At 36.2% G+C, this 27,858-nt stretch overlaps 2 protein-coding genes across 4 annotated transcripts in view; one reads left to right on the top strand and one right to left on the bottom strand.

The window, feature by feature from the left end:
• Nucleotides 1-10,775, top strand: part of astn2 (astrotactin 2) — a 261,598-nt gene extending 250,823 nt beyond the window's left edge. For both annotated transcript variants that reach the window (XM_023338121.1, XM_023338122.1), the window contains 3 exons: nt 4,501-4,601; nt 5,745-5,928; nt 8,686-10,775. In XM_023338121.1, the coding sequence (XP_023193889.1) occupies nt 4,501-4,601; nt 5,745-5,928; nt 8,686-8,920 (520 nt within the window). In that variant the 3' untranslated portion in view covers nt 8,921-10,775. The remainder of the gene's footprint in view (nt 1-4,500; nt 4,602-5,744; nt 5,929-8,685) is intronic.
• Nucleotides 10,776-16,113: 5,338 nt separating this feature from the next.
• pappa (pappalysin 1) overlaps nt 16,114-27,858 on the bottom strand; it is a 98,222-nt gene continuing 86,477 nt past the window's right edge. For both annotated transcript variants that reach the window (XM_014470501.2, XM_023338560.1), the window contains exon 22: nt 16,114-21,006. In XM_014470501.2, coding sequence (XP_014325987.1) covers nt 20,902-21,006 — 105 coding nt within the window. In that variant the 3' untranslated portion in view covers nt 16,114-20,901. The remainder of the gene's footprint in view (nt 21,007-27,858) is intronic.

The following is a 27,858-nucleotide window of genomic DNA, read 5'->3' as shown; positions in this document are numbered from 1 at the left end:
TGCTGAAATGTGCTGTACATATAAACTTAATTGATTATCTAACTAAAAATTATTGAACAAAAATCATTAAAAAATGTTTAACATTGTTTTTTTCTGCTGTTGAAGATTCTAATACATTAAAAAATAAACACCTTCATTTACCGGTTACACAGCTTTTTTTTTTGTATCATTTTAAATTCACAATTTCCCACCAAATTTTGACTACATCTGAAGGACTATGGGGGAACAGCGTCCCATAGTCCTACATAGTCCAATGCAGAAATCAGGCTTCCACTTGTGAAAACCTTCAACAAGGAGGTTTCTAACTTCTAACTAATATCTAACTTTGTAACATTGGTATCAATGTTTAGGCATTCTTCACAGTGATGTTTTTTTTCTGATAAGAGAAGAACTTGCATCAAAATTATGTCACAGGAGACTTTTTTGAAGCCAACTCTATTTGTTTCAATCAAAAGCCTGATAAAACTTAAGCTTGCATTCACTATACATTGGTTCATTACTGCAAGCTGCTTTGACCCTAAAGTTTTCTGTGAGCAAAACAAAACGGGAACATTAAAATAATATTCTTTAGTGTTATCACCTGACCACCTAAGCCCCTCATGTGTTATGAGTAGCACGTGGATAAAACACGTTTTCTTTGTTATTATCATGCTGCTTTTTTATGAGTGTACATGCTGTGCTACTAGTTTTAATACTTCAATAGTTCATAAGGTAATACCAGTCTTGTATTTCTCCTCATAAGTTTAACTAACAGAGAAAAAAGATCAAAATGTTTTGGTAAACATTAAATACCATCAAGGCCAAATTTGCTCTTGCTAAACCTTTACTTTCATGATTTCATCATGTTATAATGTAATTCCCTCATTAAAAACAATTCTGGAGTGTAGCTTTAATTCTTTCATGCATGTTGGAGAAATCCTTGACTCTCCCATGGCAGCCACACTAGAAAAACACAAAGTCTTACAGAGTGTCTTTGTCTAGTTTCTAGTGGAAATTCACTTGCAATAAGACGAAACTAACATACAAGTAACTTTTCAGCTAGTTTTAGGAGCTCGTTTTGAGTAGACAATTCCTTAATATTGGCGAAAAAGATTATTTCACATGGGAAAATGTCTTGCTATAATGAAATCATTTGCTTGCACAATTACTACTTTTTAACAAATATTGAAGAATTGTTAACTTAAAATAAGTTAACAATTAGCTCCTATAGCTTGCTGAAAAGTAACTTGTAAGTTTGTTTTGTCTTATAAATTAGTAAACACTTGGTGAAAGCTGTTTGTATAGCTTATCACATGAGCTGCATCTCAGTGCAATTCCCCCACATACGTTGTTAAAAGCTTTAAAGAGACAGAGGGCCAATTTCAAGGCACTAAATTGCGAAGTCAAATTTCTTTTACATCTTGTTGGATATATACAGCACTTTTATAACAAATGAAGGTAACATGGTTACTTGATTTGGTTATAAAATTACACTATGTCCCTGGAAAACACATAATACTTCCCTTTTAACTGTTTGCAATTGGGCCGAAATACTGTTAAGGCTCTCCTGTACGTCACCTGACCCTGACCAGTCAAAGCGAGGTTTCATGGTTGACGTTCATTTTTGCACGTACCTCTCATACTGGGTGCAGAACCCCTGAGCTTAACCGAGTATGGTCCAGAGGATAAGGAACAAGAATTTACAGCAACATCCAGTGGTAATGTGAATTTTTATTTTTATTTTTATTTTTTTAGCTATTGAGCTTTTTCATGCAACTGCATGTCTCTGTCTGACTATCAAGACTGGAAGCATAAATGCCTTTATTAGTTTATTGATTTTTCACTCACTATTACTTAAATGTCATTTACTTTAAATTTCTTATGATGGCACATTCCAGTCCTTGTGTGCCAAAAGGGATAGTCACTGACTGCCATTTGTAATTCAAAAGTATCTCTGCAATGACAGTTTAGAGGATTTTTCCAAAACTCAATTTCCAGAAGTCTTGGTTATTTCAGCGTCAGTGACTTTTAATGGAGTGCGGTCATCATTACTTTTTTCCTGCTGAGCCTTGCTGATGCACAGCTGAGCTCATTCAGAGCTGGACCATCTTTTTTAATTTACAGAGAGAGGCAAGGCAGTCTTATTTAGAGCAATGACGAAAGTCCGATGCCACTCAGATTGGATGATTTCGGAGTCATGAGATATACTGTAAGCTGACACAAATTCTTTGGGCAAGGAGAAACAGCTTTCTGCTTTGATTGATTTGCAGACAGCCTCGACTGATGTGTGTCCAAATGCTGATGTAATGGAAAAGGCATCCCCAACCATCTTGGCTTCTCTTGGCATGCCAGAAATACTGCTCTAATTGATCTTCCCAGACTATCGCTTCACATTTTCCCATTCCTTTTCTCTCATGTTTCTGATATACTCTGACTTTGTAATTCTTGTTCAGTTATCTCTTTACTGGTAGTATTGCCAATTAACACAAAAACGTTTGCTCGTTGTATTGTTCCTTTAATCAATAGCTAATTGACAAAATCAATGATTTCCCATGGAGGCTAAAGAACGAGACAATGAAGCAAAAATAATGATAGATAGAGATGAGCTACAGCGCAGACAGATGAAAGTGTATCTCTGTGGGTGAATGGTCATCATAGCGGTTGTAGATCTTTTCAGCTCTTTCCTTGATTTTACATTCTCATGACAGGCCAGACTGTTGTTGTATCTGTTCTTCTCCCAGGCTATCTTCATAATAATAGAGTGCCTGTTTATAAATTAGTATCCTATGTTCATTTCACCCATTTTAACAACTTATTTTATGTTGCATAAATGAGACACATAATAATAAGAAAGTCACCTGGCTGAATTTTAGGACCAACGTCAAAACATTGCATTCTGGGTTTGAGTAGAAAAAAAAATCTTCCACACATCTTTTCGTCGTTGTTCTCCTGAGAGGCTTAATTCATTTTTACAAACCATAGCAAAACTGTTTTGGGGGATTTGAAAGGAGGCAACAAGCCTACACATACAACTCTTCAAGTGATCAAGCATAACCCAAAAACTCTTTTAATAAAAACTCTGTCATGTTATCTTTCTGCTTTGCTCGTTTCTCCCACCTCAGTGTATCCATCTGCACGTATGTGGCTGCATAATTTAAACAGCGTGGCTGTAACATGCTGGCATTGTTTTGCCAGGCAGAGGAGCCAGCGAGGTCTGCACGTCTTTCTTGAGGTTCTTGGGGAATACCACATCCACCCTGCTGAATAACAAGACCAGACAAACTATGCAAGCAATGCCCAAACAGGTCAAGTTACAAGCAAAACAATCAGTTGATAGCATTGGAACAGATTGCAAGAGACATCAAAATGGGAATGGGCGTTTTTGGCAAAGTGACTTTTGCATAAACAATAATATCTTAATTTTTTTTGTGCATTTCAGAGCAGTTTTTAGGATAGGAATGCCATGCGAGTTGCTCATTTTGTCTCACTTTGTTTTGTGGTTTCCTTTGTGTCCTTCTGCTGTTTTTACAGCGGTTACTCTGTGGAAATATTGCTGAAAGCTTACAGTTTTTCTTAACCAGTTATAAATATTTCTCAAGACTTAATTCACTTTTTCTAAACTTTCCCTGCAGTAGGAAAAACAGTTAATGTGGACCAAAACATGATTTTTCTACCCCCCGCCAACCGACCACCCCTCCCTCCCTCCCTCACTCGGTCTCTCTTATTCTCTCTATTTCCAGTAAATCTTTACTAACAGAACAAACTTCACCACAATAGTGCAATAATTATGGCATCACAAAATGGAATATAGTAGTCAAAAAACCTTGGCAACCTATTTTTTTCCAATTAAATGCTGCAGCAGTACTGTATCTGTTGTAGTGCTCTGAAAAAATATTTTCCTTGTTAAAGATTTTAGTTTGTCTTTGACTTTTGTCAGTCAATATAAATAACATACACTCACAAAGAATTTAAATTGTACTTGTCATTGTAAACAGGTCAAATAACTATCTTCTGATGTGATCAGTTAAAGGATTTAGCCAATTAGCAGGGTCTATTGTTGCAACCTTTATTTTTGATGCATGAATGAGCTCCTCTTTGGTGGAGGCAACAGGAGGATCACTTTTTGGTGTTGCAGAAGGTCAAGGAATGGAATTTCAATATCTCAATAATGTAATAGAGAAAAAGAGGAGTATGATTCTAGAAATAAAATAAAAAATAATTTAAGAGACATGTTTTGTTCAATGGACTGTGCCTATAAGATATACAATAAATATTCTGGGATGGAAATTCAATAAGATTAAAATTAGTTAATTTAATGAAGCAATAAACTTTACAAAATCTGAACTTTTATTTTTATGAGTTTGTTTTAATTAGCTAGGTGACTAACTATTTTACTTAGTCACATTAAAATTATATGTGTTTATGAGTAAACACAAATAGCACCAGATGGTAGAGATCAAATTGTTAGGTAATGGAATTTTATTAGCAAATAATGCATTTTTCTTTTGTCTTTTTTTAAAGGTTTACCCTTGCTGCAGTGGATAATCGAGGCAGTCACACAGAGTCAAGCTTTGTCTCTGTACGCACATCTTGCCCAGTGGTGGATGACAGTCGTGCAGAAGGTATCTCTGCGGCTTTTGAAGCCGAAAACTTTCATATTTGTTTGAGCATTAATTTCCGACATTCTTCAGTAATTTATTTTCCAAATAACTTTTTACCTGAACATCCTAGTTGTTCTCATGATGTTCCTCCTAATTTATACTCCATCAAGAATGCGCAATGTTCACTTCTGTTCTGCATATTTTTTCTTTAAAAGTGTTAGACCGTGCCAGGAGTTTGGAGCATTTCTATTACATGCTGATGGATCATAAACAGGTTAAGAAGAATAAGAAGAGCTTTGAAGTGCATAGAGAAGTTCAAAGCAGAATCAAGCCATAAATAGAATAGAATAGAATAGAATAGAATAGAAGTACTTTATTCATCCCAGCAGGGAAATTACTTCGCAGTTACAGCATAGAGACAAGACACAATAACAACTACCACTGAGTAGTAGTTGTATATAAAACAAATAGAGCAAATAGGTTATTAAAAACTGTATTTAAATATGAGCTTATTAAACGTTTAAGATCACAATCTGTGTCTAAAACTGGATTTTTTGATATTTTCCGTCAATAATTCACTCTCACATGACCTCATGGCAAAGGCAATAAGTTTTCTCTCTGTAAATGTGGCAGCTTTCATTGAGCTGCACAAGCATCGACTGATGGCAACCCACACCAAGGTTGGGTACAATCTGTCCATTGTAGACCTCTCAAAAAAAAATACATGTGCTTTGCAGGTAACATCAAATTAAAACCCTTACAAATACTGCAGTCTAATAACCACAAGTTGTCATCTGTGGGAGAAGTTAATAACAGCAATGACATTAAGTAATCCAACTCAATTTCAATTTTGAGTTGAAATCCTCAAAAGTATCGAATGTGTTGCAGTTTTGAGCAGGACTTCATCAAGCTTTTTAAGAGATTTATGCCGTTAATGTTTCTTGGTAGTAATTTATTTTTTTCTTTACTGACTTTAAAGGGTAGAACATTTTTTTCCACAGTTGAAAGGTGTTACAAAAAGTTTACTTTGATCACACAAACAGCAAAAATATTTCAAATATTTCAAATTGTTAGCTGACAACCATCATTTTAATACTACCTATTAATTGATTATTCACTGTTCTTATTCCTTTGTACCTCTCTAACTCTTTTCCATCATAACAGAAATAGCCGACAGGGTGTACAACTTATACAATGGCTACACCAGTGGAAAGGAACAGCAGATGGCCTACAATATGCTGATGGAGATTGCCCCTCCGCTGCTTTATAGAGTCCAGCACCACTACAATTCCCACTATGAGAAGTTTGGGGACTTTGTGTGGCGGAGTGAGGATGAGCTGGGCCCCAGGTGAGAAGACAGTGAGCTTTAAAAACGTTTGCTTTTTGAAATTATTCTAAAACTACCTAAAAAGTTGATGGGGAACATTTTGTATCCTGTTCAGAAGTAAACAAATAAACTTGTTTTTCCCAATCTGCTGGTACTTAGGTCATCTTTTCGTCATATCTGATGACTTTGTGTTGTTTGTCAGTTACCATCACTCTGAGGCTTCTTACATAAGAGGCGCTGCCTCCTGAACCAGCTGTCGGATCCAGATCATTCACCCGTCTACCCTCCTTATAAAATCCCAAAACAAAAGGAATAATTAAAAAAAAACATAATTCCAGCATTGCTTCTCCAGAGAGGGGAACGAGCCAGGTCACCATTAAAAATCTAGGACTGCAGTCACTCCACACATCACCATGGCAGTACCAAAACAGCATTTGACAGCCAAGCCAAACAGCAAATGCGATACTCGACTAACACTAACTTGACTTCCACGCCATTTCCTCTTCTTTCCTATAAAATAGTTAATTTATAACCATAATATACCACCCTAACGTCCCTTCACCTGTGACTTTCTTGACAGGGACACCCTCATTGGTTGTTTGAACAGACAGTGAAATGTTACGACACCATGAGAACAAAGAGAGGCTCAGTGACTGAAAAAAAACTTTGTGGAATGAAGTATAAACAATGAGTTTAGAGGGAAAAAAAATGTTTAAAACAAAAACATTTATGCATGCAAGTCTGAGAAAGGAGTTGCTCCAGGACTCATGATAGCAATACAAAATCTTAGGTTACAGCCCAATGTTTTGGTTTGTCCACCCCCACTGCCTGGAAGCGCTCTTTTCCAGCTATAAATAATATAATAATTGAGGAATAACTTTGGTCTGTAGGAAGTTTATGCTTCTCTCTGATTGGTGACGGGGGTGGGAGACACAAGTTGGCCATTGGGACCTAGAATGTGGACTTGTTGAATGGTATGCATTTTGTATGTGTGTGGGCAAAGAGGGTAGAATTGGGGAAATGGGGGTTGGGAGAGGGGGTTGCTTTTGGGTGAGTGACTGTGGATTATTTACTGCCTTAAGTTGGCAGGGTTTAGGCTCCTTGCAGTAATTTACAAGAAGGCTCCTTTGGTGGTGCATTTTAAAAGGTAAAAGAATGGCCAAGAAGAACGTAAGCACCGTCAGCACTCCTGCAGCAATCCCAGGAGCCCCCCCACATATGTCCACCGTTGTTCCAACTTACTGCCCATTTAGTGATTTGCACATGCTCTTATACATGGTAACAGTATTTCTTTGCTGTATTTTTGACAAACACCTTCTACTTCCTCATCATTAATCCTAATTTAACATGTTTTAGCCAGACATTAGACTGCCCTCAAGTAAGATGAGTAACAGAAACATCCTTTCTTCAGTTTTTAGTCCTAATTTAATAGTAATTTTGTTTCTTATCAACAACAAATGCATATATTCTGTCTGTAGGGCTTGTAATTCCAGGCTTCCCTTGATAATGAGCTTGGAATTCTGTTACTTCAGACATAAGAATTCAAGGGAAATGAAAAATGCCCCCCACACACATGCACACATTTCAAATAAGTGAAAAGGATGTCTGTACTGCTTGCTTAACTGAAGACAGATGTTGATGTTCAGCAGACGCTGCTTTTCAAAATAATTGTATTTTTGGCCTTTCCCTTGTGTGTCTAGTAGTTTTTGATATCCATATGAGCTTAAAAAGCCTTGAAGAAGGCACATCATTTGTGTCTAGTGGTTTTGTATGTGTTTAATTCTGCTGATCTTTAAGCTCCTGAACTGTGACCCAGATACATTCTTTGTCGTTTTACACAGAGCAATTTTGCATTAAAGTTCAGGTTTTGAGCCAAACTGGCTGTTGATTCAGAATGACAGAAGGCGGGATGTCAGTCTTCTGTAAATTATACTAGCATTCTTGATCATAATAGGCCCTACAACGTTTCTAAATCTGGTACTCCATTGTTTTATTCTTTAGAAGTGAAACTACTCATATATGTTTATGCCGACTTGTGATTTGAGTATTACTGTAATTCATAAATATTTGTAACAATGTATGAATTTATTTGAATAAATAATCATGTTATTGTTGGCTGAAACTGAGGCAATCATTACATTCAACTACAAGCAACAATAACTGGATAGACATGGCAAAATGGTAAAAAAATAAATATTAATAGAATTATAAAGATCGGGAAATGTATTTATGTTCTGGCCTGGCTTTAAGATTATATTAAAAAGTACTACAGCATTAAATAAATAACAACACTACGTTGTAGTGGCAGTGTGTGTGAGTTTTTAGCAGAGATTAACCCAAACTATGTAACAATCTGGTAATATAATTTTATTTAAACCACTGAAGTTAATTTTGCTGCTTCAGTTCTGAACCCTGCAGTTACCGTAAAGGAACACTTTTTGTTTGTAACTCATGATGTTTATCTTAAAAAATAAATGTATCATGGAGTGAAGGTCTACCAGCCCATTATCATAGAACTAAATTCAGGAGAGTATGGGACTAGAGAACAACATATCAATAACAAACAAACAAATCAAGTAATAAGAACATATTTAATAACTATAAGTCTTGATTTTTTTTGTGCCTATTTGAGTTAGACTTTGGTACTTTTTCTCTTTCTTTTTTATTCTCTTTTTAACTATATACATTGCTCAGTTGTGTCTAAATATCATGAAAATTGAACAATTGTTTGTTCTTCAAAGATAATTTTTCTGCTTCTTTTTTCCTAATATTTTGTAGGAAAGCAAACCTGATACTTCGTAGGGTGGAAACGATCAGCCTCTATTGCCGATCCCTCCTTCGCAGTACCCACATCCAAAGTCGCACAGACACGATGGCATATATCTACTGCAGGAGCGAAGAGGGTGGACTTCCCAGCATGTGGCATGGTTCCTTACATGAAAGACGTGCTCTGTGCATGGAAAAGCTAATTTCTTTACAGCGCAACACTTACAGTAACACCAAACTCCGGTGAGAGACAAATGGAGAGATGAGCACACATCATCTTTTTCTGCAAAATGACATCATTGATTATTGAACCTCATTGGTACGCTCTGCAGCAAGTGTCTCTCACATGACTGGTGCAGTTTAAAAAACCAGGAGAGCCTTCGAAGAATCCTCAGAAATCACAGAACATCTTGTTAAAGCTACACAAAAACATATTTTTGTGTGGCATACTTTTATCAGAAGAAAGAAGATATGGAAGAGTTACTGGAGTGGACATGCTTTTCAGCTACAGAATCCCAGTGATTGTGCACATTAGTAAGGAAATGCAGTATAAGTCTGTAAAACTGATAGTCAATCAAAAGCATAAAAAAGAAAGACAAACAAAAAGAGTGGTTGGCTTCAATACCATGAATGTAATAATATGGTTTGTTTTTGGTGCTTACCTTGGATACTACAAAAGAAAAAGGATATAATGATTCTGTAACTTATTTGCCTTTGCTACTTTCATTAAAAAAGAGAAGTGGAATTATGTGAAAGTCATGTAAAAATAATGTATTTTTGAATTCCCAATTAGTTAAGAAAAAATATTTTCATCAAGGTTTTAAAATCATTAGGCGAGTAATGAGTTGATGATATTAAACTTTATTAGCTTTTTTAGGGTTACAGTTGAAAATCCTGAAGACTGGCGACTTTATGCAAAGATGGTTTATCAGTAGAATATTAACAAGGCACTCTTGAATTGTTCTTAAGCTTTAATTTCCTAGGTAAACTACATACATAGTTTTGTCATTTTTCATTTTCATCTTTACTGTTCTTAATAACAAACTACATTTCGTATATAGTACTTTTGTTAAAGGATGTTTTAAGGGAAAGGGATGTCCTTATCAAGATTTTTTGGTACGGATAGTCACAAAAATTAGGTAAGTACTCATACATCATGCAGTGTCATTTAAATATAGACATTTGTTTTCTACACATTAATACAACAAATCTATTAAACATGTATTACATAATTAAAGCATAAGAAGTTTGAAGTGCTTGTAATAACCAACTATCCTCTTTCTGGTAGCCACTGCTCCCTCAGTGCTGTGCCTCTAAGGCGAGTCCTATCCAAGGCGACAAACTAAGGCTTGAGTACAAAATGTCCTGTGCTTCAAATTGTCTGTCACCTTTTAAAATCTGTTGTGTTAAAATCTAATGTGGACACCCACCTGCTTCACATCACCGTGATTGCTTGCATATATGCTCTTTAGTATGACATCCACAAAATAAATCACATCCCTTTATTGATCCATGTGGAGTCTATCTGGTGTGTCATGAATCTAGGCAGTGACCTCGGACACATCTCAGAACTCCAAATATCTGTAGCAAAGCTAAGAGCAGGGACATAAGATAACTACCCTGAAGGTATCAGGAAACTTTTACAGCACTGCTGCATCAGCTATCTGGTGTCTGGAAGTAAGGATGTACTATGGCTTTAGCAGCTTTAAAGGATGAAAAAAAAAAAAAAAGAATGTCCATGATTGCAATGGGCTTGTCATCCTAAAGGATAAAGTCAAGTCATAAAGTTCTCTCCTTGGCTTTTTGCTGTCCCTTGGAATTTTATCTCTCCTCTTTAAAGTTTCCTCTAAAATCTAGATGAATGTTCGCTAAGTAGGTCTTACAGCATCACCACAAGAATAAAGTAGAGGTTGAACTGTTTTATTTTATTGTTGTTTAAAAATGTTCCCAAAACAAGGACATGCCAGTGCAATTGCTTGGAATCAATCTATTTCATGCCTCCATGTCGAGAATATCGCCCCTTTCGACCAGCACCTCTACTGGGTGGGGTTATCATATAGTGGGTAGTCCCAAAATCTGAAAGTATTGTAATGTGGTTTGTATGTAAAAAAAAACACAACGCAACAATGAAAACATGGAAGTTATGCTGAACATTCGGATCAGTCTGTGGCTTTTTGTCTGTCATAAAAAAAGAAGAGAGTTTGAAACAGCTGTGGGTGGCGAGACAAAGCACTGTGGTAAAGTACAAGAGAGTGTGAGACGCAATCATGTTAAGCAAACAGTGACTCCACCCGCATGCCAGTCAGTGACCAACAGTCTTCTGATGTTACATTTTTGTTTTTGTTTTTTCAACCCGACCTGGCATGTTTGGAACCCCAGTGAAGTAGGTTGATACACTGAGTAGATGCCAGTGGAAAAGGTCCACTTATTCTACCCTACTACCACTTTGTACATGTACAAAAATGACCAAAACTGCAAGGTTGTGAAATAGCAAAAAGGGGAAAAACTTTCATAGCTCAATACTTTTATGGTTGAAGTAAAATCTTGACAGCAAGGCGACAACATTTAACAGAAGTGCAATCAAGCAATGTGGTCATTTTTTCCAAAATGCCATGACTGACCCTAAGCTAATTTTTGGGATTAGGGTGAGATATTCCTCAAGCTTGAATGGCCCTGTGCTAAAAGGATGCATAAAGTCAGTGATTGTTATAATTGACATTGGTTGCATCTTTTTCTCATTTAGTCCAATGACATATCTTTAAAGCCATGAATATTCCTTTAATGTGAGCAACACATTTTACAAAATCCTTATTTAATTGTAGGAATTGTGATAACTATTATATTGTAAATTTTCAATTGTAAATACTTAAATATAACTGTGTCATCATGTGGCTCTGTCTTTTTTTCTGAACAATGTGGAGTATTAAACATGTATAGTAAAATCAGACTTTTGTTATTTCACTGATAAAGAATTCTACTTTAAAACGTTGGTCATAACTGAGTGGTTGTTGAACAAGCTAATGTGATCATAAGAGGTTAAAAAATATTTTTATTAGGAAACAATACATTCTGCCATTTAGTTCTTCCAGTTTATTTAAGCCTTTGATTTAAAAATATATATACATATGTATATTTGTGCGTTATTGTTCATCTAATTTCCAAAATATTCCTTTGTGATAAAATATCTCACAATTTCAGTTTACACAATTTGTTATTGTCTTTATTCTCACATTTTTAAATAGTAAAAAATAATAATATATTAATAACATAATACTGAATGTGCTGCTCTTTTCCCTCTGCAGTTTTTGTGTTTGCATTATTTTCTACTAATGGGACTTGCTAAACAGCACACAAAAAATACCAGATAAGTAGTTTTAAATTCAAGAAACTCCTATCAGAATATATGTTCCACAATTTTTCAGTGAACATTGTAATACAAATTTTAATTTGAATCCATCCATTCATTATCTTACATGCGAGGGGTGCTGCTGCATATCTCCAGCTGTCAACGATTCAAAAAGAAAGACTGTGGCTAAATTAGAGTTAAAGTTTCTTTTACTTTTACACCTCGCTTAAAAATCAAATTTTAGGTTTTGAAAAACATCAATTAACTAACTCATAAGTTTACTTAAAAAAATTTCCTGCAGTATATTAACCACAGTGTTGCCAGACTAGAGCATCAAGAACAAGGTGTGGCCGTGGCACCAACAGGAATAAGAACAATTTAGAAACATGGACTTTCTAGGTATGTTTCTTTACATTCTGAACAGAAATTATTGAATGGGTATAGCACCACTAGTGTAGTCATATCAAGAAAGGAAAGACAGCAGCTACAAACTGGCTAATAGTAATAGAATTGACAGTTGTTAATCCAGATGGCAGTGGGAAAACAGGATTGATGTAATGGAAACTGTAAAGTCTTTCTGTGGTGATCATGTCAGGACTACTTTCAAGCCTATTGCAATGATCTCATTTGTGTGTTTGTCAGAAAGTTAAATGTTTGCTTACTTTGTTCATAGAAGGTGATTTAGGTTTGTTGTTTCAGTGTCTTTCACGGTATAATTTTTTCACTTAGCTTGCAGAATGGGCTGGTTTGTCTGACCAACATTGTTCTTCCTTATTCAGTTGAAAGGTGAAGTGCTGTGTCTTGCTGCAGCCTATAAGTTTGCTGCTGTTTTTTTATTAATGTATTTGTAAAGTGAGGAAAATATTCAGTCTTATCACTTAATAGTTTCATTATTGAAATGAAATGTATAACAAACCCTTTGGATTTATTATTTTATTTTTCAAATAAGGGGATTTTTTTGTATTTTTGATCTTTTTGATCAACTTTACTATGAAAATTATAATTAAAATACATATAACTGTTCATACAAATTAGTTTAAACAGTCCTTTAAAAAGAATAATATCATTTTAAAGTCTGGAAATAGATCCAGACACAGAAAATAAGTGTATTTCTGTGTCATTCATGATATACATTTACTACATATTGCACCAAGGGATGAAGGTTGGAAAAATATGTTATAAACCATGATGACAAGAATTTTCTTTTTGCTGCCACCACTTAAATTTTGAGTGTCTGAACAATGTGCCGTATAGACAATGTATCAGTCCCCCAAGTGGTCAGATAATCATTTTCTAAGTTACTCAGATGACAGGGCAGGATCTGCTGCACTTTCTTTCAGTTGAAGCATGCAGCATACTGAGGTGAGTGAATTTTCGTCTCCATTGTGGAAAGGGTTCTCAGTCCACAGAAATCCTTGACATGTCAAAATCTGAGATAGTTAATAATCTCTTTACATATACGGTGTTAAAAAGTGTTTGCCTCCTTCCTAGCTTTCTTTTTTTTTGCATGTCTGTCACATTTAAGTGTTTCAGAATGTCAAAGCAATGTAAATAACAAAGACAATACAAGTACACACAAAATGCAGCTTTTAAATTAATGTGTTTAATATTAAGGGAGTAAAAAATCTAAATCTACTTGGTCCTTTGTGAAAATTTAGATGTAGATGTCAGTCTGAATAATTTCTAGCATCATGGACATGGAAAAAAGAGAAAAATACTTTATCTAGTTTTTGAGTTTGACTATATGTGCAACTATAATAGATAGCTTTTGTTGTTAATATTTGTTTCAGAGAAAAAGACAGACTGAGAGATAGGGAGAGAAAGAAAAATCAAGAGAAATGGAGGGAGAGAGAATGAGAGAAAGAGACACAGTTTATGGATCCCTTTGCTCCTATTCATACAATCAATAGGCGTGAAGGAAATAAATACTCGTTACTTTTTGGTTGCCGATGAGGGGAAAAGTGGGATGTTCTCTTACTGCTATTAAAGAGTAGATGGAGCAGACTCGTTTTTTGGATATTCTTGTGACATACCCAGTGTCATAGCTAGATCAGGAGCTGCCAAAGTTTTCCTAAAATTTGAAAATATCTCATAATTAACAACTGATGCTCATTTAGACTACAAAACGTTTTCTTGTTGGAGCCCAGATTATCCTTGGAGAACATCAGCCCATTGCTACAAAATGTCTGTGGATCTCTGTAAATGGACTGTAGTGCACACAACAGGTTCAAGTCTATTGGATGCATAAGTGACATAATATAAGCACCTATAACATAGTGTTTGGTGAATGGATATAGATATTTGAACTTTTTCATTATTTTTCTTTTCAATAGTAGGATTTTACTGCAATGTAAAAGCTACCGATTTTGTTTAAACTGGATGCATAGGCTCTCGTTACTGACTCAAACTTCACAACAGAGAAGCCCCCTTGGTGTTCAAGTTACTGAAATAAGATTATACAATTGTAGAGCAATAATTGGATCACAATTAATTAGCAAAATAAGGCACAGATGAAGATTGCTGTAAGCAAATGTAAAATGAAGTCTAATGTCGATTTCCTAAGTTTTAGCCAATTTGCTACATGATCTTGCTGGAAAAATATTTACATTTAGATGGAAAGGAGGGAAATCAGTCACTAAACTAACAGACATCCATCCCATACAAATTACTCTAATTTATATCATTAACTGAAGGTGGCTATGCCTCTCTGCATGTGAGCTGCTGGGAAGCATTTACTTTTTCCACCTCGCTCAACAAACTATTCCTTCAAGCTCAGATCCAGTTTCTTTTTCAGTCATGCAACATTAACTGCACTTTAAAAATCAGTAGCTTGATGTGCATTCTCACAAATTAGGCCATTAAGGTCACCGATGTGCCAGAAACAACCCTCACATTTTAATGCTTGTGTATCAATGCGGCATTATTGAACAAGTTCCTGTTTTTTTGTTATTACAACCACATCCGGACATATTTTCTTTTTAATTTTCAAAAACCTCAAAGTGAATTTGTAACACCTCATTTACGCCCAAAAAATGTGGGATAAATGTGACCAACGCTAGATGAAGCTTAATTTAGCTACCTTCATATAAAAGATTTTTGTTATCTTTGAAACCTTTAAAATAGCCTGCAAAGTATCAAAGGTTGGTGGAGTAGTCAAAAATCATACTCAAGACTTAGCAATAAAATAACATATTTTCACTTAAGTAGAAGTGCAAAGTTATCATCCAATAAAATTAATCATAATTTATAATAAAATGTATAATAAGACTTCTTGAGTAGAAGCTACACCTCCTTTAGCACCAGAAGTACTGAGCTTTTAATTTTCTTGGGAACTGGAGACCAGTGTACGTCATGGTGTTTTGTCACGTGTGGGGTTTAGAGCACAGCAATCATGGCAGAAAGGAATGACTTAGAAGTTGCCAAGTTTGGAAATAATAATGAAAGGAAATAATGATTGAAGAGCTGCAACATTTAGTTTTCATTTCGATGTTAAGGGGGGGAAAAAATAAAGCTTTGGTGAAATTATAATAAATATAATTGAATTTAGTATGTCATTCCCTACAATGCATTAAGCGTGCATCCATGTACCAGACTACCAACAGCAAATATAGAAGCCCAAAACACAGAAAGAAACATGTTTCACTCACTGGTATCCATGAGGCATAAAAACTGCAAACCATAAACTGACAGTTTAGCCTTCAGGTAGGAGAAGACTGTAAAGGTCATTGACTAACGTTACTAGTTTGCAAATCTTTAGCTGATGCAAAGGCTTACAAATGAGACTTGATAATGTGCATAATGAACGGGAGAGGAACAATAGCTGTTAGTAAGTGCCAATCATTCAAAATAAGAAAGATGCCTTAGTGCCCAAAAAGTATGGCTTTTATTGTAGTGATCAGTTTTGACAAACTCCTGGAACCCAAAGATGACTGTTCTGAATATTATTTTTTTATTATTTTTTTAATTGACAACAAATAAATAATATCGGACTCAACAGATAAATTCATGGCTTATACATCTGACAACAGTGCTTACACTAGGTCATTATGAACAACTAAATGCTGACAGCAAGTGGTGTGATAAAGCATCACTACTTTTTTTGTTTACTTTTTTCATTGCAGGTGATACTTTGACACTACATTTCATGGATCATTTTTTATGTTATATTTATGATAAAAATCAATCCAAGACCTATTCTGAAACAGTTAGTACATGTTTTTGAATACAATCATAAGATAATATCAATATTTACATCTTAAAATATATTTGTTGAGCAGTTGGGTATGAAACATTACAGTAATATCACTAGATATCCACGTAATATGCAAGTACATTTTTTTTTGTATTTTTGTTCTATGGAAAAAAACAAACTATACTTAAACATTTTTTTTATTCACTGAAGGATAAGGAAACAGATAATGGGACAATTTATAACCAAAGGCATGTGAGAAATACTTAATGTGTTACAGCACAGAAAAAAAAGTTTTGGGAAACACCATAACCCTTCATTTTAAAGATTAGAGCAAAAACATTAGGGCTTTACACACTCCAGTTCTTCTCTGCTTTTTTTGATGAACTACACAGAAACATTTGACATCTGTAGACAAGAAAAACAAACGGTGTTTCATTTAAACCACAGGAGCAAATATTGGTGGTGAACATGGAGGAATCAAAGCTTGTCAAACAAGAACACTGGTAGAGTTTCCTATGGTGTGATAAGCATAGACCGTAGGTGGGAAGAAATGTGTCCCTTCATCTTGACTTCAATTGGCTCTGTAAACTGGGCAAACATCCCCTCTCATTTTCACAGGGCCAGCTTGACCCTGGCTGCCCCACAAAGGCATACCTGACAGTGACAGATGAGGCTGTGTGTCGAGTTAGAGGGAATATGGAGGTAAGTGAGGTGGAGGGAGTCCCATCGTGGGATGGCTGCCATTCTCTGGAGAAACTCTGACTCACTTGCCTTAGCATGTTGCCAGTCAGGCTGGCCGCTCTTTGCCCAGGGGCAGCCTCTGTGAGTACACACTTTCACACCTGGACAAACACCTCCAAAGGCCAGGAAAAGCAGCCCACCCTTAAATACCTCTCTTTCCCTCTCTCTCCTTCACTGGCTTACTTCTTCTACATTTGCCCCATTTAAGAACGCTCACTGCTGGATGTCACCTCTAGTTTGTTTTTCCTTAATTGCTAGTCCTATTTCCTTCTGCCTTCAGCTGGAAGTAGATTGTTTACAATAAATAATAATGCCTATGCTTAATAGGCAATGATAATGATTGTAAATTCGGTTCTCTCTTAGACACACACATTTTTTTTAATAGAAAAACAAAAATAAACACAATTCTAGCTTTAAATGAGAAAAAGATAACATTTGAAAGCAGTATCCATCTACACATAATGATCATTGAGAGAAGTTATTTCATGGTTGAGGGGCAAACTTGTTTATGTCTGATCAGTGCCTATCAGCAACAATCACAATCAACAGAACTGTGACGATGGAGATAAAAATGACTCATAACATATAATGTGCTGATTCATATTGAAACAAAGTAAAAAATAATTTAAATGGAACTTAAATATAACTTAAAAAAGTATACCACTCTCAATAAATAGTTGCACTATTTACACCATTGTTATGAGATTCAAAATGTCACTAAAATACTAAAACTATAGAAGCAGCAAACATTACAGGCATGAGGTACAGCAAAGGGATCATGTGATAACTACAGTAGAGAGATGATGTCCTCTATTCTGATGCACAAATGTATACTTCCACCCATGACTGTCTTTGTTAGCTATGGCTTATGTGTAACTTCTCCAATCTTAAGAAGGTTTTTTTTTCAACTTGATGTAGTGACATTCTGATGCCTTTTGTGGCAATTACAATCAGCTGTTTTGGTTGCTAGATATTGACATAATATTATATCATTATTACATAATTATGATATAATTATGCAGAAGAGACCTCTGATTATGCTAGAATAAGTTTATACCTATTTACATAGTTTGAGACTGATTCATTTAAACAGTTGGAATGGCTTATCTATGACCTCGGTAGCAGATATTGAACCACAGCACTGCATGTGAAGTGACTCCAGGTGAGACACTTACCACTGGTAGGAATTATATGTGAGGCAGCAGAATCTAGAATACAAACGAAACATCTCAAATACATACAATTACCAGGAATATATAGTTTTCATATAAAGTTTATAAATGTAATCATTGAAGATCCTGTAGCCTTCAGTGTCCTCACAAAGTTTCATGTTTTGCAAAGGTTACAAAGTCTTTCCAGAGTCCTTTTTGTTGGGGGCTTCTTCCTTTTTTATCTTCTCCATTTTGTCACTTTTCCTCTGAGACCTAAGATGTTATGCAGACACCAAGGCAACACACAAGACATAGCATTTGCAGTCTAGTTCAATTTTAAACAGCCCATAATACATGTCTTGAAAAAGCATTGATTTCGGTCTAATTGTTTCAAATGATTTGCAAATTGATATATATGCCTCAATGTGGGATTACCACTCTACTTCATTAATACCATCCAATGCAAATACCATGTTGATGTCGCAGAGAAGCATAGCAATATGTCATCTGCATAATGTAGCATAACAATCAAGTAGAAACAAGAGTGGAAGAAAAGCAAAAAGCAACACAATGAGTCAAATTGCTAAACACTATGCAGTTTCTTAGATCACCATTCTGTTGATAGCAGCTTCTACAGAATTATGAAACATATACATTGTTTTTCTAACTAGAAAGTGCAGTAATTGAGGTCATTGGTACGAACACTGATTAAATATAGCATGTTCCATTAAATGCAAAACAGTAAATCAAACCAATTGTGTAATAATTATATTATTTGATCATTTTTGGATTTTCTTTTTATATTATATGGAAAATAAAATTTGCACATGTTCTTTGCATGTTCTCATATTCTCTTAGGTCTCCACAAACATTGGCTCTGAAATGGCATGTAGGATTGTGTTTACATGAATGATCTTGAATGCCATCGCAGCCAAATATGAGTCAGAGAGAGAAAATGGGTAAAGTGAAATAATTATTCATCATGGTAATTGTCACTGTAATTGTTGCAAAATAGTTGATGCAAAGTTTAGACCAAGATGCCAAGCAGACAACACTTTCACATGTTGCATGAAACTGATCAGTTTGTACGTGTCTGGAAAGAGGAGTAACAAAATAGAACTCTATCATAGCAGCTATATTGTTTAACAAAGTTACTTTATGGGAACACACAACACAGAAAAATGCTATTTAGAAGTGCACTTTGTACTGAAGAGGAAGCAGAATGAGCAAACAACCGAAACTAGACCCAGCAGGTTATCTGTGGCTGGAAATGCTGTGTTGACATATACATCCAAATGTCATTTTATTAATGTATAACTCTGCTAACTACCCAGTGAAAGGAGAGAGTCCGTGAAAGTTAATTCCATTCCCCATGGAATGCTGGCTTGTTGGATGGGGGCATTGGGTGGTATTAGGGCTAGGGTTACTGAGATATAGTCTAGCCAACCCTTCATCCCTGTACTTTTGTGTAAATGTGGTGTGCAGAACTGAGATCAAGAAAGCCACAAGCCTTTGATAAGCTTTAACTACATTCTGAGCAGGACTGGGATGCATTTACTTTCAGCTTTTGTTTTCAGTTTCAGATGGTTCTTGAGGTAACAAAGGTTTTATCTATCTCCATAAGGGAGGAGTTCAGACTGAAACTAAAATCACCCCAAACCCTAAGTGAGGTTACCGACAACATTCTTTAAGTCATAATCAAGGTATAGAGTTATTTCCAGGGGCAGCTGCATAAGAAGAGGGGTGCCAAGTGAGGTTCTGGATTTTCTTCAGTTGTTAGTGCATTTCATATGTGATGCTGTCAACGGGTTTTCTTCCTAAATACGAAATGACAAAGTTGTGTAAGAACATGCAGGAATGAATGAATGCTATTAGGAGAAGCTGTAAGCAGCAAGGAAGACAAAGCTGTCTAAGCCTACTATTTATTATGGATTCAAAGAAGCAAAAGCCACACTACATTTTCAATGTGTTTTTTTTCTATAAACAGCTATTGACCTAGACTGTTTTTTTCTATAGCTGACTGTTTTGAGTTTTTGTGCATTGCAATTTGCCTTTTTTGTGTCAGATCTGTGGCTTAAAACAATATGGCTGTCTTATATAATACCCATATCCACCGACATTCCATAAAAAAAGCATACATTACTAAGAAGGGCACAGAGGTAAGTAATATCTGACTAGTTTAAAAGCAGAAGTGATTAAAACAACCTCTGGAAGAAGGCAGGGGATTGCACCTTGAGGAGGTGCTGAGGATTCAAGGTGTATGAGGATTTCTCAACAGGAATCTCTGGTCAACATTTTTATCTGCAAAACACAGAGCCAGCATTGACACAATCCCAAACTTGCATGTTTTGATAAACCTTTGGTTCAATCATGTGATTGTAGAGTGAGGTAACTAAAACCAATACTAAAGCCAGCACAAAACTCACCAAAAGGCATGCTACCTAGACTTAGTTACACTTTTGTTTATTTTGGGTGAGTTATCGAAAATGTCTCTGTCAGGTTTTTTAATACTACATATCTTTAAGGATGGTATTGCACAGGTTACTTTCCTTTTTGCAGAGAAACAATATTTTCAGTGGAGTCCCATGAGTCTTGTCCTCTTTCTGTATCTTCCTTTCATATGAAGATGGAAGCTGGTTGCGTTTGCAGTACAGATGGAGAGGTATGCCTTCATTAGCAGCATGTGCAGGAAACTGTGGGCCAAGATGAGGATGATGAAGATTGGGTTGGCCATTCTGGATGTGTTGTGGTAGGGGAAGGGTCCCGGAACAATGAATGAAGATCCCTGCTCAGCTTGGTCATCCTAGGGAATGGTCGCGCTCATGTTTTCTGTTCTCTGCAGCATTTGGATCCCGACAGGAGCACTCGTTGCGTATGTCACAGGATATGGGGAATGGAATTACCTAAGTAAAAGAGAAAAATAATATTTCATTCTTGTAGTAGTGAAAAACACACATTTATATTTTATCACACATTAATCACAAATTGCAAGGTGTATTGGGGATTTTTTGTGAAAAATGTGGCATGCAGTTTTACTCAACTGCCTTTCTACTTCTAAACACAAATTAAATCCAGTGCACCCAATCACATTGTGGTGGCAGCATTATGGTGTAGGGTTGCTTTTCCTCATCAGGAAAAGGGAGGCTGGACATAGTTGATGTGAACATGGATGGAGTCTAATACACAGGGCAATCTAGCAAAAGACTTGAACCTGCATTGGAAGTTCACCTTCTACTCAGATAATGATCCCAAACATACAGATGCACACAAACACTGTGAACAATTCCATAAAGGACTTTTTAGATTCTTATTTACGAAACAAAAAATAAATAATAATCGTGTTTCATTCTCCTTCCTCTTTTTCTTTCAAATTATGCCTACTTAGCGTTGGTCTGTTGCAAAGAATCCTATTGGAAATATTGAAGCTGCAACACAGTCTCAAACACAACAGTAAACATGTGCTAGCCAGAAGAAATGTGGGGGAAGAAATGTGGCATGTGACATGTCATGCAACAGAAAAACGACTTAACCCCCCAAAACTGCAGCTCCCGAGCTTGGAAGCTTCTAGTTTCTAGTTTTGTTGCTATAGAGGCTCTCTTCAGTTACAGTCTTGTGAAATCACAGCACTTTATCTTTTCATGTATTTCCATTTTCTCTGATAGTTTTTCTGTCAACATAACCTCCTGCCAGTGAAAGCAGAGCACTACGATCAGTGGTTGTTGCCCCTGGCTTTGACGTAGCTGGATAACGTTGGCAATGCGTCACCAGCACCAGCTGCTGCTGCCTTGTCTGCTCGCTCACCTCTCGAGGGGTTGGCTTCAGCTGTTTGGGTACACAAAATGTGTCCCCCTTCTCCAGGCCAAACAGGAAACACGTGTTGTCCAAGTCATGTAAAGTAGGCAGCAGACCAAGGACATGTTTGTATTTGTGTCTTGGTGGCTTATATTCCAAGTGAGCCTGCTGTCAGAATCACTTGATCTTATTAGGCTGTATTATTGCTCCTTTTTGGAATATAAGTCCCAGCAAACATTGCAAGTTTAACAAAAACACTATCCAGCTGAAGACGGTTTTTAGTTCAATGCAGTATGTGTAAATTGTCTATGAGAAGGACCTCCAAGCAGTGACGTGCAGTCTTATAAATATGTCTTACAAATAAGAAAAATAACAGGTAGTTTTTCATGCCAACTGCTATCTCTTATTTTGCAAACAGTGGTGGTTTCTGATATGGGCAATATGGGCAACCGCCCAGGGTGGCATCTTATGGGTGGGTGTATTGAGACCCTCCTAATTGTTTCTCTTCCCCACACTCCCACTTTGATACTTAACCAGAGCATCTGAATGTCAATGGTGATTATAACCCCTCTGTGAAGTTGTAGATAAGGGGTACTTCTCATGTACTTCACATTAACCCATATTTAGGAATCATTGGATGCAAACAAAGGTTGTTTTATAAGTTCAAACATAAAAAAATGAAGCCCATTTTGTGAAACTTTAAATTTACTTACATCTAAGAAAGATATGCTTCTTATGAACAGCCCCAGTTTTTGTTACTTTTCTATAGATTGTGTATAATTGTCAAACAATTATTAGATGAATTAATTACAAAACAGATTATACTGCCTTCCACTTGAACCATTTCAAGTATTCACTATGTTGAATTGAATGGGGTTTTTTTAATCATTGGAGAAAGAGTGTCTGCATAATGTAGCATGAGGTTTAGTTATGTCACCACATCACTGTAAGTCATGATGATAGAGCATTTGTTACTTAGAGCAATGTCTTCATATGCAACTGAAATGATAGACAGATACTTGATAGTGTGAAACAGTTCTAAGTGTCCACCACTGTTACTAAAAAAGAGACTACAACCTGTCTGAAAATGAAAAAAATGTCAAATATGGTGATAAACATACCACTCAAAAAAAACAGTTGAGCAGTTTGTGTGAACAGGACAATATAGATGTCAGATTTATGGAATGAGACGGAGCTTGTCCCAGGTGACTAATGATACAGACTCTCCTTGCAAATAGGGTATAAAATAACTTGTTTGTGTGGGGGAGGAGTCTGCAATGCAAGGGCCAGGTGGGCTGGACCCAGACTCCTTGGAGAAAATGATGTCGACATGGGACGACTTTACAAGCTAAAGGCCGGACACACTTCAGAAACAGCTGTCAACTGCATGAGCACTGTTTCCTCTGAGGCATTTTGAAGCCAAGAACACAGAGTTCCTGATTCTCACCTGACTCTTTCAGAGTTTTATTACAACATCTTTGTTTTACACTTATACCTTGTTTCTTTTAAATTCTCTTCCTATCTTTGTTTTATTACTCCCTTCCCTCGCAGCACTGCTTCCCACTACATAACCCAAGCCTCTTGCGCAGTTTCTGCTTATCCAAGGCCAGTTCTGCTTATATTTCTATGCAGATAATGATGGTGGGTGGCAGATTTGACATGCTTTCCATTGACCTTGACCTCTAGGGTGACAGGGCCAGGTGCCACATCTGGCCCTGACTAAGGCTTCTCTCAGGGTGGCTGGGAAACTGGGCTGACTAGTTTTGTAATACTGGGGGCCATCCTGATGCCCAGGGCCCCAGAGTTAGAGGAGGGCTGGGAGAGGGCCATGAGGTGAGAGCAAGGCAAGGACAACACTAGGCCCACTGAAGTTGCAAATCTTATCAGAGCCCTGTTCTTCTATTTCAGCAACAGGTAAAACACGGCATTCCTCTCTTCTGTGTGTAAATTATGTAGTAACCTATATAATACTGGATTTATTTTCAAATTACTATATTCATATGTGATTAGAAGAAAGTAGTGGTTGCAAGCAACTGAAATCAGCTAATTCCTTCACAAACATGGTCTATTTTTGATCAAAATGGTTTATGTGTATATTTTTATGATATCCATAGTTCTCATTCCACATACAATACACGTAAAATGCATTTATAGAAAGCAGCTCATTTCATTTACTAATTTTTATGAACCCTACAGAGAGAAAATAAGAAGTAAAAGGTTTATAAAAGTTATTTGATGTACAGTGAGTAAGAATCTGGACCTTTTCTGTGACATATTTGATTCTGGCTATTAAAGTTTTGCCAATAACATTGGACTTGTTTTCCCATTTCCTTAGCTGTAAAGTATCAATTGGGTGGGTCTTTGCAATCAAATCCACATTTGGTGAAAAGCTGACGACTTGGTACCAATAAAGTTCTGAAATGCAATTACATGAGGCAATCTTGCTTAGCCCAACAAAAGTGATTGGACAAACAGGCTCCAAAAGAGGGCAATGGTTAAAGAATCTGGGGTTTATTATAATAACAGTACTAAAATTAAAATATTTTACATTGGTCCTCTGCACCTCCAAATGTGGACTTGTTAAAAGCCAGTGAAAACTAGAAGCCATGTGCTCACAGCAGTGAAGCAATGTGGATTTGGAAAGGATATGTAGTGGTTTTTAGCTCACAGTTATGTGTACATTTCATTTAAAACATGTTCAGCCAGGAAATAAATTACCTTGGGATGCTGAGAAATAAGGCACTGGTGACACTAACAAGTACTGCTAAAAAAAAATATGTGCACCATGTATGTGCATTTATCTCTGTATAACAACTCCAAAAGTGTAGTCTGCTAAGTTTGATAACACATTAAGACAGAGGTTAATGGCTAGCTGGGTTTATCACAAACCGTCATTTTAGAGACAGACATCCATGTCACACGCAAGTAATGTACTGGGCATACTTGTGTCAAACTTAGATTTGCAAGCAGTTTTAGAAACCTTGGTGTGATCTGAGCACCTCCACAAGACCTTAACTTTGACAGAAAAACATATGCCCAGATTCACAAAAAATGTCTCAGAGAGGCCAAGTCTATTTGAGGGAAAAAAAAGTTTCCAAGCTATATGGGGGGCTACAAAAAGGGTCTTGCAAAGGGAACCCTCAGAGAGGCATACTCCAGACTCTTGCTTCCTTCCCCCGCCTCTCCAAATGCAGCCAACAGCTTGCAACTATTAAGGGGAGATCCTGCGGTGACCTTACGTGCAGCCATTCCTTTCACCTTCAAAGATCCTGAAGTGGAACAATAGACAGCAAGTCATCCAGAACTACTTAATAAACAAATCTTTACTAAAGCAAAACAAAAATTAAGACTTCTTTACTAGTCTGGGAAGCAACGTAAAATTTATGTGCAGAATTCCATTATGTACAGTCATGCTAAAAGAAGTACTCCTCACCTGTAAGCTGTTTCTATTAGATAATACACCTTTAGTGTACTTAGGTCCTAAAATTAGACAAAAACTATTTTCCTAACACATAGTGTGTTAAACAAAGTCAATATTTATATAACGTTTTGAAACGTTGTGGGGAAAATAAGCAAAAGTGCTACTAATTAGATCAAATTGAGAAATAATCTTCTCACACTATTGTGTAAAAGACGTTTGATCCAAGGGTATTTAAAAACATAATACTGGAGAAAAAATAATTATCTTACATCACAGTGCATGTAAGACTGTATCACACTCAATTTGTTCACCACATAAACTAGCCTGCCAAATATTTTTTTGCTCATCTTGAAAAAATTCTGCTCCTTGACTCCTTAGCTCTTTCACATTATGTATGTAGAACATGAGCACCTCTGTTGCAGAATCAATGCAACTACAACTCAAATGTTACCCAATATAAACATTACTTAACACACGACCCCTGACAATTTCCTAAACGTCATTCAGGAAATAATAATTTGGCCCCTTGGGTTTATCCTTAAGGGGTTTACATGTCATTTGTAGGTGGTATATTGTGCCTTATTATGGAAAAATAATGTATAAAAGGAGATGGTGACATAAAAAAAAGTAACACATCCTATCAAGACACAGCAGGACTGTGAATGTCAACCAATGATCTCCAGTATACATGTTTTTATGACATTGGTCTCAAGAATTATTGGCAATGGTAGTAGAAGTTTATCCTGCAATCGGTGGGCTGATGGTTGCAAAATATAGTTAAGATAAAAACAGATAAGAGAGAAGGATAAAATAATAAAGATGAAATAATAAAACATTTGGTTTTTTGGGACAACAGGAGGCTGGAAATGGTAAAGGACAGTGTGCTTGATGTAGTATAGAGAGATGCTTATGAGCTTTTTATAAACAATCTCTATTTCCCTCTGTAAGTATGATTTCCTTTTATTAATTAATCTGAATTAATATATTTTTTATATACTTTTTAAGTTCAACAGTAAAGAAAAACCTGAAACATGTCATCCTTGGTTTTTTGTACTGACAACATTCATATTCATTTAAAATATTAAGGCCTTAGCTTTACAAACCTAACCCAGTTCAAGGTAGGTTGACAGCATTTCAGCACTTAATTTATGTCACTATCATTACTGTAGAATATAGACAGTTTCAATGTTTTCTTGTGGTGGAAGACATCGAGAAGTGATGCTATATGTACAACAAACTTATAAAGAAGGCAAACCTACAGTGAGTTCAGCCCCATCAGTTAGCTCCACTATACCTACATTCCAGTCAAAAATAATTGTTACTCTTTTGGTTAACAGCAAAGTAAATAAAATTACATCATTCTAACCCCGACCCAAACACAACAGTTTTTTCGAGTGTTTTAGCAAAGTCATATTCTACCCCTGACTTGCATTTATTCCAAAGCTGCTTGTGTTTCTATGTACTGTCAAATTGTTAACCTCAAACACAGTATCCACCACAGAATCCATCATTGTTTAGGAAACATTGGATGCAATCTGAAAACAATTCTTACAATAAATGGCAGTCTCAGACCTTCTACACATGTAGCCGGGTCTTTATAAAAAATTTCAGCCACATAAAAAAAAAACAATATTGTATACACAGGACCGGTTTCAGAAAAGTTTTCATCCACATGAACCCATGTGTGGGTTCATCCACAGTACCCCCAGTGCATTTAGCACTCGCAGTACCAAGCTAAAACCTATGTCAGCTTTCTGTAAGGAAACAAACATGGTACTACAATTTTCTTTGTGTGAACAGATATATAGTTTTAAATAATAAAACTATATAGTGATATTAAATAGAGTTTTTAATAAATCAGTTTATTTTCCCAGATACCTGGCAATGTATGGACTAATTCTCAGTGGTACTATAAGAGTGTTTAGGATGTTTGTTTTTTCAAAAATACTTTAAAACTTTAAAATACTAGTTTATAAATGTACTGCACCATGGTAGATTAAATATCTGCTGTTGTAGCAACCTTCCAGATCTCTCAGGTCTTCTAGTTCTGGTCTGCTCTGCATCCCCAGAACTAAAACCGAACATGGAGAAGCAGCATTCAGCTTCTATACACCACAAATCTGGAACAATTGTTGATTTTGGGGGGCTTTATTATGTAAAGCACTTTGAACTGACTTGTTGCTGAAATGTGTAGTACACAAATAAACTTGATTGATTGATTTTGTAAAACAAAGTGTGTGAATGTTTGTAAGACAAGATTGCTTCCCGCTTGTGTAAAATTAATATTATAAAATGAGGGTGAATAAAATCTCTTGTCTGAATCACTGTGTCCTTATTTTCCCTTTAACCGTAACACCTATGCTGACAGAGAAATATAGATGTAACAAGTTTTGGCAGAGGAACAGTAAAAATGCATGGAGGGAGTCACTGTTCTGCTGTCACAACATAATGGGGGCATGACATTGACCAAGATTCCCACAGAGACACCAGACTACTGCATAGCAACCAGGGGAAAGCTTATGTGTACTCCTTGTTTCTGAGT

Source organism: Xiphophorus maculatus, chromosome 8, assembly GCF_002775205.1.
Source record: "Xiphophorus maculatus strain JP 163 A chromosome 8, X_maculatus-5.0-male, whole genome shotgun sequence".
NCBI lineage: Eukaryota > Metazoa > Chordata > Actinopteri > Cyprinodontiformes > Poeciliidae > Xiphophorus > Xiphophorus maculatus.
The sequence above is the reverse complement of the archived record's forward strand: the minus strand, read 5'-3'. Positions and strand labels throughout refer to the sequence as shown.